Source organism: Apium graveolens, chromosome 2, assembly GCF_009905375.1.
Source record: "Apium graveolens cultivar Ventura chromosome 2, ASM990537v1, whole genome shotgun sequence".
In the NCBI taxonomy this organism is placed as follows: Eukaryota; Viridiplantae; Streptophyta; class Magnoliopsida; order Apiales; family Apiaceae; genus Apium; species Apium graveolens.
In genome coordinates this window covers 314,044,004-314,060,417 of record NC_133648.1, presented here as the reverse complement: position 1 = coordinate 314,060,417, position 16,414 = coordinate 314,044,004, and the positions used below count along the sequence as shown (strand labels likewise).

General features: G+C 30.7%; 1 protein-coding gene across 4 annotated transcripts; it reads left to right on the top strand.

Moving 5' to 3' along the window:
- Window positions 1-11,206: 11,206 nt before the first annotated feature.
- LOC141708787 (putative alpha,alpha-trehalose-phosphate synthase [UDP-forming] 11) lies at window positions 11,207-15,433 on the top strand. Of its 4 annotated transcripts, none has more exons than XR_012569666.1 (4): window positions 11,207-13,318; window positions 13,428-13,701; window positions 13,939-14,325; window positions 15,042-15,433. XR_012569666.1 is itself a non-coding variant. In XM_074512566.1 (4 exons), the coding sequence occupies exons 1-3, from the start codon at window positions 11,382-11,384 to the stop codon at window positions 14,257-14,259; spliced, it is 2,532 nt and encodes an 843-aa protein (XP_074368667.1). In that variant the 5' UTR covers window positions 11,207-11,381; the 3' UTR covers window positions 14,260-14,263; window positions 15,042-15,433. The 4 variants fall into 4 exon arrangements, 2 of the variants coding, with proteins under 2 accessions (XP_074368667.1, XP_074368666.1); XM_074512566.1 differs by having other exon boundaries at window positions 13,939-14,263; XR_012569665.1 differs by having other exon boundaries at window positions 11,208-13,318; window positions 13,939-14,446.
- The last annotated feature ends 981 nt before the right edge of the window (window positions 15,434-16,414 follow it).

The window sequence follows — 16,414 nt, the reverse complement described above, 5'->3', positions numbered from 1 at the left end:
TTAAAAACCCAACCACATTATTAAATTTATTATTGAAAGATAATGGATTGGTGGGGATGCAGAAGCTTAGCTTTAGTTTGATATACACAAACATGTATATCCAACAGTATTTGAACATGTGGTTAGATTATTGCGAAATTGTGTCATGATCATTGTAAAGTAAGGATAGGGTTCATGGGATGTATATGGAATTGTGATTGGTTTGTTTTACTTCTGAGCACTCTTCGAATCGACCACAGTTGTAATCTTTTGTGAATTGATTGTTTATTTTTGTTTGTAGTTTAGGTTCTGGCTCCTATCTTTTCAATGTTTTGGATTTGCATGTTGATTTAGGTGTGAACAACCTAACAAGTAGACCATATTATTAAGTTGATGTGTTTCATGCACAGCTCCGTTACTTTTAAACTGTTTATTAACAAAACTAAGTTCAACTAAATGCTTATCTCATCGCACTAATAAAAACTAGCTTTGTGCCCACGGGATTGATTATAATTTTTCTATATAATTTTTTTTGAATATTTATTCTTTATTTAATTAATTTTTAATGAAATTAAATTTATTTCCTAAATAGATTTTATATTTTTCATGAAAAATGTATTTTTTAAAAAATTGCATTTTTTGTACTTATATATTTAGTTATTATTGTATTATTATTATATTTGATACTAATAACCTAAATATAACATAAGTATTATAATTTATTTTATTTCTTTCATTATTTCAATTTTTTCACATTATAAACTTTAATAGAATATTTTAATCATATCATATATTATGTTTACGTAATTTTTTTTATTTATATATATTTTTAAACTTGTGGAGTTTGATAAAAAATTAAAAAGTTGTTTAGAATTTGCATCTTACGCCGTTTGTAATAATATTTTATAATTTTTTGGGTCATTTTGAAAACACAATCTTTACTCTTAATTGTCATAGTAATTTAATAATTATATTATTATTATTATTATTATATTTCTTCCTAATTTTAGGGAAATTATGAATAGTATCCTCTTTGTTTGATTTTCTCACTTGTACCATTTCACATTTTTTACTTATAAGTTGTACCATCCTATTATTTGTTTACAAATATTTTAAATTAAAATATTTCTTATATTATATATGATATAATACTTTTAATATTATTTTATATTTTATATAATATGTTTACGTAATTATTTTTATTTTATTTATATATTTTTTTCTTAATATTTTGGAGTTTAATCAAAAATTGCAAAGTTGTTTGTTATTTGCATCTTACCACAATTTCATAATTTTTCGGTTTTGCAATAATTTTGAAAAAAAAATTACTTTACATTTTTTTATGATAGTACTTTTAAATATATTTTATTAACTAATTTTCAAATTTGAATTATAATAGTTTTTTATGTTATCATTATATTTTTTCCTAATTTTTATGTTTTATAATATTCATGTACTCTAAATTTTTTAAAAGGCATTCTGTAATTTACCCCTTTTACAAAATTAAACAAAATGCCAATAATATATATACCAAAATATAATTTTAATTTTTTTTATATTATATGATAAAAATTAAAATGATTTTTTTTACAGTTTTTTTTAATCAAACTCACCCATTCCAATTTTTTTTTAAAAAAATGACCGACTTTAACCCGATTAACAAATAATTCATTATTACTTAATTAGATTTTTTTTATTAAGATAATTGTTACTTTTATTATATAAATATAATATTTTTAATATAATTTTATATCATTTTATAATGTGTAATAATAGTTAAATTTCTAAATTAATTATTTATTGTGTTTACTATACAGATTATTAAGTACTAAAATGGAATATTAGAATAAATGAAATAAATGTAATATATAATATATTTTATTATATTTAAATTCAATTTAAAATTAAAATATTATTATTATTATTATATTTATTTCTCGTTTTTATGTTTTATGGAATTGATGATGTACACTAAATTTAATTTTTTAAAAGAAACAAAATACATGTAATATTTATACCTAAATATAATCAAAATGTGTTTTTTAAATTTTAAGATAATGAATAAATTATTTATTCAACAATATCTTAAATCAAACTTGCACATTTTTATTTTTTGTAAAAAAATGATTTTATTTTAACCCCATTAACTAATAATTTCTTAATTGTTATTTATATTTATTTTTATCAAGATATTTGTTGCTTGTATTATACACACACATATATATATAATATAATATTTTTTTTATTATTTTATATCATTAAAGAATATATATTTATTGTTGAATTTTTTAATTGCTTATTTATTGTGTTTGTTATACAATTTATTAACTATTTTAATAGTATAAGAGAATAAATAAAATAAATTTATTATACTTTGAAATTAAAAAATATGAAAATTTTATTATTTTTACTCGATATACTACAGACTACACATGACAAATTCTTTATTTTTTCTAAAGAAACTATTTTTAAACTTATTTACAATTGAACTATTTCATTTTTTACTTTATGAAAATAATAATTTGAATATATATAAATATATACTTTTTATTTGATTTTGTTAGATATGTTGATTTATGATTAATATTTTAAAATAAATATTAAGAACATAATACTTTTTTGTATTTTGAATATTTCTTGTAATATTTAATATATTAATTAATTAATATAATTTATTTTAGATTTTTTAGATTTTCTTGTTTATATATTTGTTCATTTGGTTATAAAGCTTTTGGACATTTTATGTAAGGTTTTTATATAAAATAATTTCATATTATAAATTACTAGATTGATTTTTATTTAACAAATTACATCTTTATATAATATGAGTTTATTTGGAAAGCTACTTAAAAAAAATTTTGAATAGTTTTTCTCTATTTTGAACTTAGGTACAACTCAAGAGCGTGTATGAAGTGGATACGACTTTAATTTTTAAATAACTTTATTAACATAAACCATCTCACCGTACCATTTTAATTTTTTTGATAGTACCTTTAAATTTATTTAATTAGTTTGTTTTCCAATTTTGAATTATAATAATTTTTATGATTATTATTATATTTCTTCCTATTTTTTATATTTTATAAAATTCACGTACTCTCAATTTTTTAAAAGACAATCTGTAACAAACCGCCTGTAATATCTATAGCTAAATATAATCTAAATGTGTTTATTATTTTAAATGAAAATAAAATAAAATTATCTCTTTACAATTTTTTTTAAACAAACTTACCTATTCCAATTATTTTTTTAAAAATGATTGACTCTAAACCAATTAACAAATATATTTTTTTACTCTTACTTAAATTTATTTTATACCTATTAGACCTGCAATCCACCGTGTGATGACCAAATCATACCACCAAAACCCCTTATTCCAATTATATATAGGATATAATTTAAGATCTTGAAAATGGTCTTTGACTAACATATTGAGATTTCAGAGTAACCGATTTCTTAATATTATATCGGAGTTCGGGTTGTTAGGAGAATTCTCATTCGACTCCCCATCATACTCAATATTCTCACAATTTATCGTGGCACATTAACTTTCATTAACAATGAAACTAATATATATTAAAATTGTCAGATTTTCTAGACTACCTCGTGATATTTTGTTTAATCATTTATATGATTTTGAATTTACATGTTAATAGTATCCATAATAGTGTCATTATGTCCCATCGGAATTTTTTAGAATATATCGATGAACTCGACTTGTTAAATTTCATAAGCCGATTCAAACTATCTCGTTTAACTAGACAAGCTAGTTATAACGGGCCGAACAAATCGATTCGTTTAATTTTACGCTTAATTCAGTCTATATTTCTATCTGAATTCGTCTCGTTTAATTTCACGAGTCAAATCGAGTCAAAGCAATTCATTTAATTAACGAGTTTGAAGAACCTTTATTCAAATTCGACTCGTTTAACTAATTGAATTAAGTAGAACATGTTAAACAAATTTGAACCGGACGAAATTTTGAATATATTTTACCGTAATTCCAAATTTGCTTTTAAACTGAAGATATATCAAACTGGATTTATTCAAGATCATTGCCGGAGTCTTTAACATTTGGCCATCTTTCTCCCCAGGGGCGTAGCCAGAAATTAAAGTTACCGGGGTCAAAATTTTAAAAGTTCCGATAATTTGAAAATTTAGAGTATAAATCTCATTTTATTGGACTAAAAATATTAAAATTACATGTAAATTTTAACTGATATATCACCGACATAATTGAAATTTATATATGATTTCAAATTGAGACCTCACTGTCAATAAGCTAGCTACGCCCCTCTTTCTCCCCCATCAGAGTCAACATCCCTCCTGATACTAAAGGCTCTAAGAGCACCTGCAATGCGGGGTTACTTCATACCTCGGGACACGTAATTTCTCCAAGTGGCTGGATAACTGAATATTTCAACATTAGACGTGACATTTTCAAATGGCCAGGGTCACTGTTTCGGGCCGGGGCCATTTGGCCATAGATAAATATTTTAATACTACTTTTTGAGAAATACTGAACATGCCATATGACTATGTAAACTTGTGAGTGTATATGTGAATTACTTTTAAACAACGACTATAATATCAACGGTTAGTATACTAACGTTATAATTATAACGGTAATAAACAGTAATATTTTTATTTTTATAAATATCAATTTCTATACTCTTATTATTCACACTTCTTACTTCTAAAAAAATCTTAGCAAAATGAATCCAAACAATCCCCCAACTTCAAATCAAAATTCAAATTCTCAAAATATAAACCAACAATTTCCATATCCATTTCCAAATTCCTATTTTCCAAACCCACAAAATTTAAACCCATATTAATTTTTACATTCTCAGAATTCTCAATTTCCATTTTCATATCCTCGAAATTTATCCTATAACTTTCCACTTCCTCCATTTCCAAATTCACAATTTGAAACCCAACAAACACCAATTAATATCCAAAATTCCCCGGAAACACAAGTGCCGGCCTTTGGCCACGAAAATATTATTGATCTAAATGATGATTGTGAAGAAAGCGAAGATGTACGAGAAAATACCGGTCAGTGGAAGTGGGTTGAAGATAAACTACTAATAAGTGCATGGTTGAATATGTCAATTGATCCACTAGTCGGTACTGATCAAAAGGCTGAAGCATTTTGGAATCGAATTCAACAATATTGCGAAGATGAATCTCCCGACGTCATTAAGAGAGGAGTTATGACAATTAAAAAAGGTGGCAACGAATAAATGAAGGTGCTCAGAAATTTGGAGCAGCTTATAACGAGGCTCAACGAACAACCGGGAGCGAGTTAAATATGGATAATTTAATTGAGAAAGCTCATGATTATCATTTAACTAATTTCAAGAAGAAGTCTAAGTTTGAACTTCATTGGCGTGAGTTTCGTAGACATCCTAAGTGGAGACCTCCTCAAATTAGTGCAAGTTATAAGAGAACTAAAGTAAGTAGTTCTGGAGCTTATTCATCGGAAGGAAATAACGATACACCAATATCTGATGAATTTGAACTGGTTCGTTCTAAAGGTACAAAAACTACAACTGGTAGGAAGAGAAAGGGGGAAGGTCACCGTTGCAGAAGTTGCTGAATATGAATCTATACAAGTTGCAGACAAAAGAAGGATGGACATAATGGAATCATTAAACGAAATTCGACTAAAAGAGCTTGCGGTGAAGCAAAGTGATATGGATTTACATGATCTTGGAAGAATCATGAGAGCATGCATCATAATACATAATATGATTGTTGAAAACGAGAGAGACACATATGCTACTCAATTTGGTCCATTACCAACCTATGATGATACAACAAATGGCTTACCGGAACCAAATTTAGGGGAAAAACCTTTTGTCCCGTATGAAACATATGTTCAAAATAATATGCAGATGCGTGATAGACGTATACATCGTCAACTGAAAAATGACTTGATTGAGCATATCTCGCAGTTTCATAATAAACATTAATTTTTTTAATTGTAACGTTTAAATTTAATGTATTTTTATTTCATGTTTTTAATAATTTGATATGTTTTAATTACATTTTTATCTTATTTAATTAACATATTTAAAATTTTAATCACTTTTATTTGATTAATATAATTTTAAAATTATTATATATATTTTAAAATTTAAACTAATACAATTGTGTAATTGAATAAATAAATCTATTAATCAAGTTACAATCGACTATAAAATATTATAAAAGAATTTTTGAAAAGTGTGAGAACTGACCCTCCGCTAGTGACACGTAATTTATGTTCTTTTTTGGACTTGTATTTGCTTATGCGGAGCAAAAAGTGGGACCACTAAATTTTAAAACGTCCACTACCACTGCGGGTGCTAGGGGTGTACGCGGTTCGGATCGGATCGGTTTTGGGGTAAAAGTCGAACCAAACCGCGAAGAGCGGTTTTAGAAAATTGTCATCCGCAACCGCAAAGGCGGTTGCGATTAACCGCGTCAATTGCGGTTGCGAATTTGCGGTTATTGCGGATCGGTTTGCAGTTCAACCACTTATTTTAAAATAATTAATAATTTGCAAAAAAATAAATTCGGAATATTAATAAATTTAAGTTTAAGTTACGTGATAAATTTACATTCAAAAATAAAATACAAATTAATGCTACGTGATAAAAAAATGTGTTTACTTATTTATTTATATCATATCAACTACATTTTTGGAAATATAGTCTATTATAAATATATGTTGCGGTTGCGGTTTTGTGATTTTTAAGAATTTAAAATCGCATCCAAACCGCGAATGAGCGGTTTTTAAAATTTAAATCCACAACCAACCCACCAATCGTGATTATCCGCAAAATGTGGTTCAGTTGCGAGCGATTGAGCGGTTGGATGCGGTTGAGTGGTTCGTCTGTACAGTCCTAGCGGGTGTTCTAAAGGACGATGTCAGATGTCTCCTGCTACTTTGTTCTAACATATATCCGGTTATCCGTTTATAACATAAGATAAAAGAAACCACAATTGACAAATACATATTACAAAATAAAAACCGCAGCGTACAAAATTGGGTAGATAGACGAACCCATATCTTGATAAACTAAAGTATCGTAAAGTGTGGGCGGATAAGGATTGGATTGGATTGGATTGGAGGATAGACCATACATAAGATGAGAATATTCCAAGTAGAAGAATAGAAATTTGTTAGAAAAGGGGGTTTAGAATAATGTAAACCCAATGGCGTAACTAAGCCACTCACAACTTTCTCTCTACATTATTTGTGATAGAAAATGACCTTGTTTTGGATCCACTACCTCCAAGGCCAAACAAACTTGAACTAAACAAATCAAATTCCTATTTTTAAAAGTTGTCATGCTGGCTAAGCTTGTTCAAAGTCAATACGTTTGTTTCGATTTAAGTATATGCTTAATTAACCACTCTATCTCTATGTACCCAACTTTATTATCACACATGCACTAATATACATGTTTCTCACGGTTTGTTATTGAGATTGTTTTATGCTATTTCCAAGTGCACGTAATAGTTACTAACTCTCATATAAATGAGCTTTTTTTATTGGTGGTTGAATAATAAATATTAATGGCCCCCTGCATTCACATCAATTTCACCAATAAAAAGAACCAATTTTTATTAGAGTTAGTGACTAATATGTGTCCTTGGGCACACATTAAAAAAGACCGATTTTTATATACTACTACTATGCATACAGTATTTTAAAGTTATCCTATCAACACATCTTTGTCGGACTATATAGGTGTCTATTTAGGTTCACAATAATAGTCTTATTTGCTAAATAATTGTTGGTAAAATGAAAAATTTTAAAGAATTTAAATTTGTTTATAAATGGAATTTAAATACCATAAATCCGTAATGTTAATATATCGAATTGCATTTAAACACCCATAATATTATCCCCTCGATTTATTTGCAAGATGTCGCGAATTTTGTCAAAGTTAATGTATGTGTGAATATATTTAATTAATAAAAAAATTAAATTTAAATAAGTCATGTTAACTTTAAAAAAATACGGTGCAAGTGTATCGCATTAATAAAATCATATTATTTAAAAAATAATTATGGAAATCAATTTAAAAATAATATTATTGAATTAGATGTGAAGATTATCATCAGAATTATTATTCTCAACGTTCGGAATATATTAATATGACGTATGGTAGGCAGACTTGCAACGTTTTCCAACATAGGTACTTACTTGACTTGTGTGGTAGCTAGTTTGACATGCAACATTTTCTTAATTTTCAGTTGCGTGCAATACTTTACACGACACATTGTGATTTTCTGGGACAACTTCCATATATATAGGAAAGTGTTAATTAATATTCCACAACTTGTTTAGATTTTAAATAATTTTTTTTAATTTTTTGGTAAAACTCACTCATTCAGATTAGTGTTTAAATAGAGAACAACTAGGCTATCTCTAACAACTACACACCATTTGATTTTTCTCGTTTTCAAAGTTTGAGTAACCCTCCAAGATTAAAATAATAGTATTCCTCATCCATCATTCTTGACAAAATAAATTGAGCTCCAGCTTCTGTGTAATGTATAAATTTTAGGAAAAATATTAGGGTTATAAAATTGGTTCTCAAAATAATTATAAAATAACGCGTACAAGACTATCATTTATTAAATAAAAATAAATCCCTATCTTCAAACCAGTAACACCAATTAAATTATTTTATAGTCACTCCTCAGCTAAAACACATAATTTTATAATATCATTTCATCAGCTGCATGCTAATTTTAGGATAATGTTTTAATGTGTCAAGAGTCAAGACACGTGTTCTTCTTATCGTTATTTTTTTTTTCTTTTTCTACAAAGCAGCTCATTTTTGACGTTTTTATTCGCAACACCCCATCTACATGCATGAATGTAAAAATTGATAATTCGTATTAATTAATTCAAGTACCGATTAACAATTAATTAATAAATTGGAAATTAATTGAAGGCATTAATCGGAATATAAATCGAATATAATTAAATATTTTAATAATATTTAATATATTTATTTTATTTACTTCAAAAAATATTAATTGGATTTCGAATATTAAATCGATGAAATATTTTTTTAAAATTTATCAATTTTTTTCAAAAAATCGGGATTTTTAGAACACAGTTCACGAATACTGTGTATTTATTATTAGGGCCTCTGAAAATATCACCAAATAGTGTTAAACCCCATTCTTGAGCAGGAAACTGAGGTTAGGGTCAAGCGTTTGAAAAAAAAAAGAGAATTAAAAAAAAGTTGTTTTTGTGTTTCAGTTTTTAAGGAAAAAAATGTGAAAGGGGTTGTTTACCCGCCAAACATAAAATTGACCCCAAGTAGTTTGCACAACTATGTCGATCTTAATGGATAACGTGGGCCCGACAATATTATCAGAAAAGAAACGTGGACGCCATGTGACATACACAAATAGGCAATAGCTGTGCCATTCGATTTGAATTCAACGAGCCTCACTGGGCCCACTAATTTAGCCGTTTCGTTGCTCTCACCTATTTTTTCAAAAAATTTACTAACTGACGTTGTTCACGCATAATTGATTTTAATTCGTGTGCTCATATTATTATTATAAATGTTGTCAAATATTGACATATTAGATTTGAAAAAATTTTTGGTGTAAAAATTTGGGATCTCTGACATTTTTCATTTAACTATTCTTATCCTTTTTATTTTCAGTAACTTTTTAGTTTTTACTCCTGTCTTTCTACTCAAATAAGCATTTTACATTTTAGATTACATTTTAGATTATGATGACACTATTATCCAGTCTGTCTTCAGAGTGTGATTCTGTATTTTTATTCATACGATAGCTGTTTCAGCATACAAAAAAATTATTACAGTTTAAAATTTCACTTTTGAAAAATTAAATAAAATTGAATCAAGCTTCAAACAAAAATAACCAACAATTTTGTAACCATATAAGTTAAAAATACATGTAACTTTAATCAATAAATCAGTTATTAAAAATCATCCAAATATTATATGAAGTAATAAATAATTTGTACAGTGATTGAACTGTCATCCGGTTACGGGAGTTTAAAAATTACTTTTACCGTGTGCTTATATAATTAGGTGGGTATGTGAGAAATTAATTAATAAAAATAAATAATGTGCGAACACAATCTGATAATTAAACAATTTAAACTAAAAATAACTCAAATTTTATTTGCCAACCAATCTTCCTCTATTGCTTACGAGTTACGACCCGTTGAACTTGCATAAAACGTTTTTTGGGGTTGCTAAGCTAATGATAATCCAACCGGGAACAGTCAAGATTGGCTTATTAACATGTGTACAAATTGTAAGTCAAATATGGTGTTAGTTTAATATTGTAGTATAATTATAATACATATACTAATAATAATGATTTCGAGTTTCACTTTACAACTTCATTTCTGGGTTTCTGCCAACTTCAAATATAAAAATAGATTTACATATTTGTTAATAATTAGTTTATTAAATGAGTATTAAGTATTCCTTCATTTTCAATTTATTATTAATTATTTTCAATATAAAATTTACCAAAAACAAAATTATACGAAGCTTTAGACTTAGTGGAGGGATGCCACGCGTCTCTCGCCATAATTCAGTCTACTCTAATGTTTCCAATATAACCACCCACCGATTACCTACTAACAATCCAATTATCCCCATTAAAATATTTTCAACATGCCATAATTTATTTTCTTTTAAAAATAAAAACCATACTTAATTAAGTAATTTTCAACTGCCAAAAATAAAATAAATTCATGCCACTACTTTATTAAAAGATAATTTAATCAAAGTGCTTAAAAGTTTATCATGTATCGTTTTAAGTCACGGGTTTGATCCTTATCAATCCCGAATTTTTCTAAAACAAGTACTTATTTATAAAATTATAAGTCATATTTGACAAAAATAAAAGAAAATCCAATCCGTTTTAAAATCTTTCACGACGAAAAAGCAACCTAATAATAATCACGTTTTAATTCATGAACATTTACATATGTACACGGAATGTCCTTTTATCATTATTATTTTGAAATGTGATATTAGTATTCGGGAACGGTTTTAAAATTCGGAGTTTATTTTAGCATTTCTATAATTGAAATTAACAAAAATAGGAAAGGAAGATAAGAAAGTGGTGATGAATGAGCATGATAAGAATGAGGTGTCAAAACCCAAATCCAGACCGTCCATCAAATCCTTAAAAAAAACACCAACATTAGTTAGTCGGTCTCGTCTTTCGTTCTTATCCATTACCACCCATCACCTTCTTTCCCCTTCAACCATATATACATTAAACTATACTTACACACACCCTTTGTATCTACACTTTCACACACTAAAACACACACAACTCTCAAACCCACCATTTTTCTCCTTCAAGATTCAATCTTTTTAGCTTAAATGTTGTCAAGATCGTATTTTAATCTTCTAAATCTCGATGATTACACGTCTCCTGATAAAACTCGAATCCCAAGAATCATGAATTTGCTTGACCCCCAAAATGACGTCGTTTCGGCACCTCAACGTAGAATCATTGTAGCTAATCAATTACCCATCAAAGCTGAGCTAAATAAAGATACCCAGAAGTTTAGTTTTGATTGGGATAAAGATGCGCTTGTTTTACAGCTTAAAGATGGGTTTAATAGTGATGTTCAGTTTGTTTTTATCGGATCTTTATCGGTTCAAATCGACCCGAATGATCAAGAAGAAGTGGCACAATTGTTGTTAGATAAGTTTCAATGTGTTCCAACTTTTTTATCTGTTGATTTATTGAACAAATTTTATCACGGGTTTTGTAAGCATTATTTATGGCCTTTATTTCATTATATGTTGCCTGTTACTTCACATCATGGTGTTAGATTTGATAGGCTTTTATGGAAGGCTTATGTGTCAGCTAATAAGATTTTTGCTGATAAAGTTATGGAAGTCATTAACCCTGATGAGGATTATGTTTGGATTCATGATTATCATCTTATGGTTTTGCCTACTTTGTTGAGGAAAAGATTTCATAGATTAAAACTCGGGTTTTTTCTGCATAGTCCTTTTCCTTCGTCGGAGATTTATAGAACATTGCCTGTTAGGGATGAGATTTTGAGGGCTTTTTTGAATTGTGATCTTGTGGGGTTTCATACTTTTGATTATGCTAGGCATTTTTTGTCGTGTTGTAGTCGATTGCTTGGGTTGGATTATCAGTCGAAAAGAGGGTATATTGAGCTTGAGTATTATGGGAGGACTGTGAGTGTTAAGATTTTGCCGGTTGGTATTCATATGGATCAGATTGAGTCGGTTAAGTCGTTGGGGGAGACTGGGGATAAGGTTAAGGAGTTGGTGGAGAGGTATAGAGGGAAAATTGTTATGCTTGGTGTTGATGATATGGATATGTTTAAGGGGATAAGTTTGAAGTTTTTAGCTATGGGACAGCTTTTGGAGGAGCATCCGGAGTTGAGGGGGAAGGTGGTTTTGGTGCAGATTGTGAATCCGGCAAGAAGTCGGGGGCAGGATATTCAAGAAGTTCAGAATGAGACGAATAAAGTTGCGGGTGAGATTAATGAAAAGTTTGGTCATCCTGGATATGAGCCGATTGTTTTTGTCAATGGTCCTGTTTCAACTCAAGAGAAAGTGGCGTACTTCGCAATTTCTGAGTGCGTTGTGGTGAATGCTGTAAGGGATGGGATGAACTTGGTGCCCTATAAGTACACGGTTTCGAGGCAGGGTAGTCCTGAAATAGACAAGGCGATGGGAGTCGATGGGACGGAATTTCCAAGGAAGAGTGTGATTATTGTATCTGAATTTATAGGCTGTTCTCCATCTCTCAGTGGAGCAATCCGGGTTAATCCTTGGAATATCGATAGCGTGTCTGACGCAATGACTTTGGCTGTCACAATGTCAGATAATGAGAAACAAATGCGACATGAGAAGCATTATAAGTATGTCAGTTCTCATGATGTTGCTTATTGGGCGAGGAGTTTTGACCAAGACCTCGAGAGAGCTTGCAGAGACCATTACAGTAAGAGGTGCTGGGGAATTGGGTTTGGCTTGGGTTTCAGAATTGTTGCATTGGGTCCTAACTTTAGGAAACTCTCTGTGGAGCACATTGTCTCTTCCTATAAAAAAACTAGTAGCCGTCTTATTCTGCTGGATTACGATGGCACCGTGATGCCACAGGGTTCAGTTGAAAAGACCCCGAGCAATGAAGTTATCTCAGTACTAAATGAATTATGCAACGATCCAAAAAATGTCGTCTTTATAGTGAGTGGCAGAGACAAAGAATCTTTAAGCAAATGGTTTTCTCCATGTGAGAGGCTCGGTCTATCTGCTGAACATGGTTATTTTACAAGGTACTACATCTACTTTCCTTTGCTGCAATTGGAAAGCACCTCCTTTTGTGATTTTTAATCTTGTACATATTTTCTCCATGATTTATCTGATTGTTATTGAATTTATTAGGTGGACAAAGGATTCACCATGGGAATCCGGTGTGTCGGCTGTGGATTTTGAGTGGAAGAAGATGGCACTGCCTGTAATGGAGCATTATACAGAGGCCACTGATGGTTCTTTTATTGAGCAGAAGGAAAGCGCTCTGGTTTGGCACCATCAAGAAGCAGACACTGACTTCGGTTCAGCGCAGGCAAAAGAGCTGCATAATCATCTTGAAAATGTGCTTGCCAATGAACCGGTAGTTGTTAAAAGGGGACAGCATATTGTTGAAGTAAAACCACAGGTATACTAAATATGTAATGCTTATACGTGGCTAGAAATTTCATGTGTAGGAATACTAGTGAAGCATTTGATTTGCACATCGTATTAAAGGTCATATGTTTATTATAGTGAATATAGGATTCCAAACAGTATACTGTCATGTCTCGTTGATGTGTATGTCATGTTATATTTGGACTACAAGATTCAATATGTTTTATCATGCAATCATGTTTGTAATGATGCTTTATATGTTTTGCAGGGTGTAAGCAAGGGTGTAGTTGTTGAGAGTCTAATAGCAAGCATGCAGGCTGCTGGTACACCACCAGATTTTGTACTCTGCATAGGTGATGACCGCTCAGATGAAGACATGTTTGAGAAAATTGCATGCTCTATAGCCAACCCATCCTCGCCTGCCATAGCAGAAGTATTTGCATGCACTGTAGGTCAAAAACCAAGTATGGCCAAGTACTATTTAGATGATACTGATGACGTCATTAAAATGCTTCAAGGTCTCTCAGCTGCAACTGTGCAGCTTCCAAAGTCTCCAAATTTTCATGCCTCATTTGAAGGATCTTGTTGAGATGGTACTTGTTCAAGTGGTTTAAATTGAGCAATCATTGTTTCTATTTCAGTGAATGAAATTAAGGTTAGACTAGTGCAGTTGCTATTTACAGCTGGTCAGTGTCTGAGAAGAAGGGGGCTCTAATCTAAAGTTGGGGGGGGGGGGGTATAAACGGAGCTTTGTACAAAACATACTCTCATTACAGGTTCACCTAAAATCCAATCGTGAAATTTACTGTAGTACTTGATTGAGGATCTTACAGTTACCATTTGACATGCGAACTTTCTCCGTCCCTCTAGGAAGTTTAACTTTGTCTTTTGTAAATATTAGTCTCTTTAGCTCTTTTAATGTATACCTGAAATTTCAATGTCTTCTGATACATGAATCACGATACTTGTAAGTACTCGTCTTGTCTTGTTCTGCCCGAGTTCTTTTTCTAGCATGTTATGTTATGGAATGAAAATCTCCCTCAGTAGATGAAGACAAGTTTATACTTTTGTGCAATTTGAATCCTTTCAGGAATTTTGGAATTAAGCCGTCCCCTTTCTTTTATGTATTTTATGATATAAGACTTTGAAAATCAGGGGCTGAACTGCTAAAGATAGATGTAGATATTTTCTTATTGCCCAGGCATGTTAAAATTAAATTAATAGATGCAGCATATGATTATGAACTAAGAAGGGTAGTAAAGAACATCTTTAATTGTCATTCATGTAATCAAAACCTTTATATGTGTTGAGCTTGGCATTTTAAATTTTGTCGAAGTGTAGCATAATAACGGATTGGTTTCGCAAGTGCAGCAAGAGCAGATAGATTTTCTCAACTTCATTTGAAAGCATTCAAGCGTTCGCCGTATAATCAACTGTGCTAGCTAGCCATATGATCCTTCCTCGACGCTGCTTTGGAATTGGAGGGCTGTGCCAGGTATTAACGCTTCCGTTCAATTTGGTAGCGGCCAAAATTAGTTCTTGAGCGAGCTGGAACAGAAGAAATGGAAGTCATTTACGTTCCTTAAAGAACCGGTGAGGCGATGAATACCGGAGGCACCTGGAAACGATATGGTAAATGAAGCATCTTTGGAGTTGTCATCTGGATGAAATCATGAAATGCAGACATGCTAAATAGACTTGTAAATGCATACACGCTAATTAGACTTGTAATGGAGCCTCTGAACTTGTTCTTCTTTTTTTTTTTTAAGTTGATCATCTTGGGCCCAAACAAGAACGTCATTCAAACGACTAATATTTCTCCCTCAACTTGTATTTTATGGCAAAAACATTCCAGCAGGCCCTAAAAAAGGAAACATGTTTTGCCACTAAAAAGCCCATCACAAGACATCCTTGCACCAGTACTCTCTCTCTTTTCTAGATTTCCAAACCTCCGGTGAAAACCTGAACACTTGGTTGGCTGTAAGATGGACTAAAACGCTAGCATTACTGAGCGCTAAAAGATGTCTCAAAAGCTAAGAGCTTACCCTCAAGCTTGGAGACGTGAAAAGATTAAGCACTACGAGCTTAGACAAAAGATAACACATGGAATAAGAGGGAATGGTCTTTGTAAGCAAATCAGCAGATTGTTCTTTCGAAGCAATATAAGTGGGAGAGATAACATATTTTTGAAGTTTTTCACGCACAAGGTGAATCAATTTTAATATGTTTGGTGCGTTCATGAAACACATGATTAGATGTTATGCAGAGGGTAGAATGATTGTCACAAAACAGCGTAACATGCTGCAATTTATCTACATCAAGTTCACGAAAGAAATTTAACACCCATGTAATTTCACAACAAACATCACCAAGTGCCTGATACTCGGCCTCTGCTGAGTAACGAAAAACCGTAGATTAGCGTTTTGATTTCTAGGACAGCAAAGACGAACCCAAAGTAACACAATACCCTGTTAATGATTGACGAGTGTTGGGACAACCCCCAGTCTGCATCAGCATAAGCTGTCAATTGCAGTGGGCTTGAAGCAGATAACAACAGACCCTAACCAACTGTATGCTTTAGATAGCGAACTACACAATGAGCAGCATCCAAGTGACATTGTCGTGGAGAAGTAAGAAACTGGGACAATACATGAACTGCACATGAAAGATCGGGGCATGTAATAGTAAGGTAGATTAGTCGACCCACCAAACGGTTGTAAGGAGCCGGATCTATCAGAAATGGA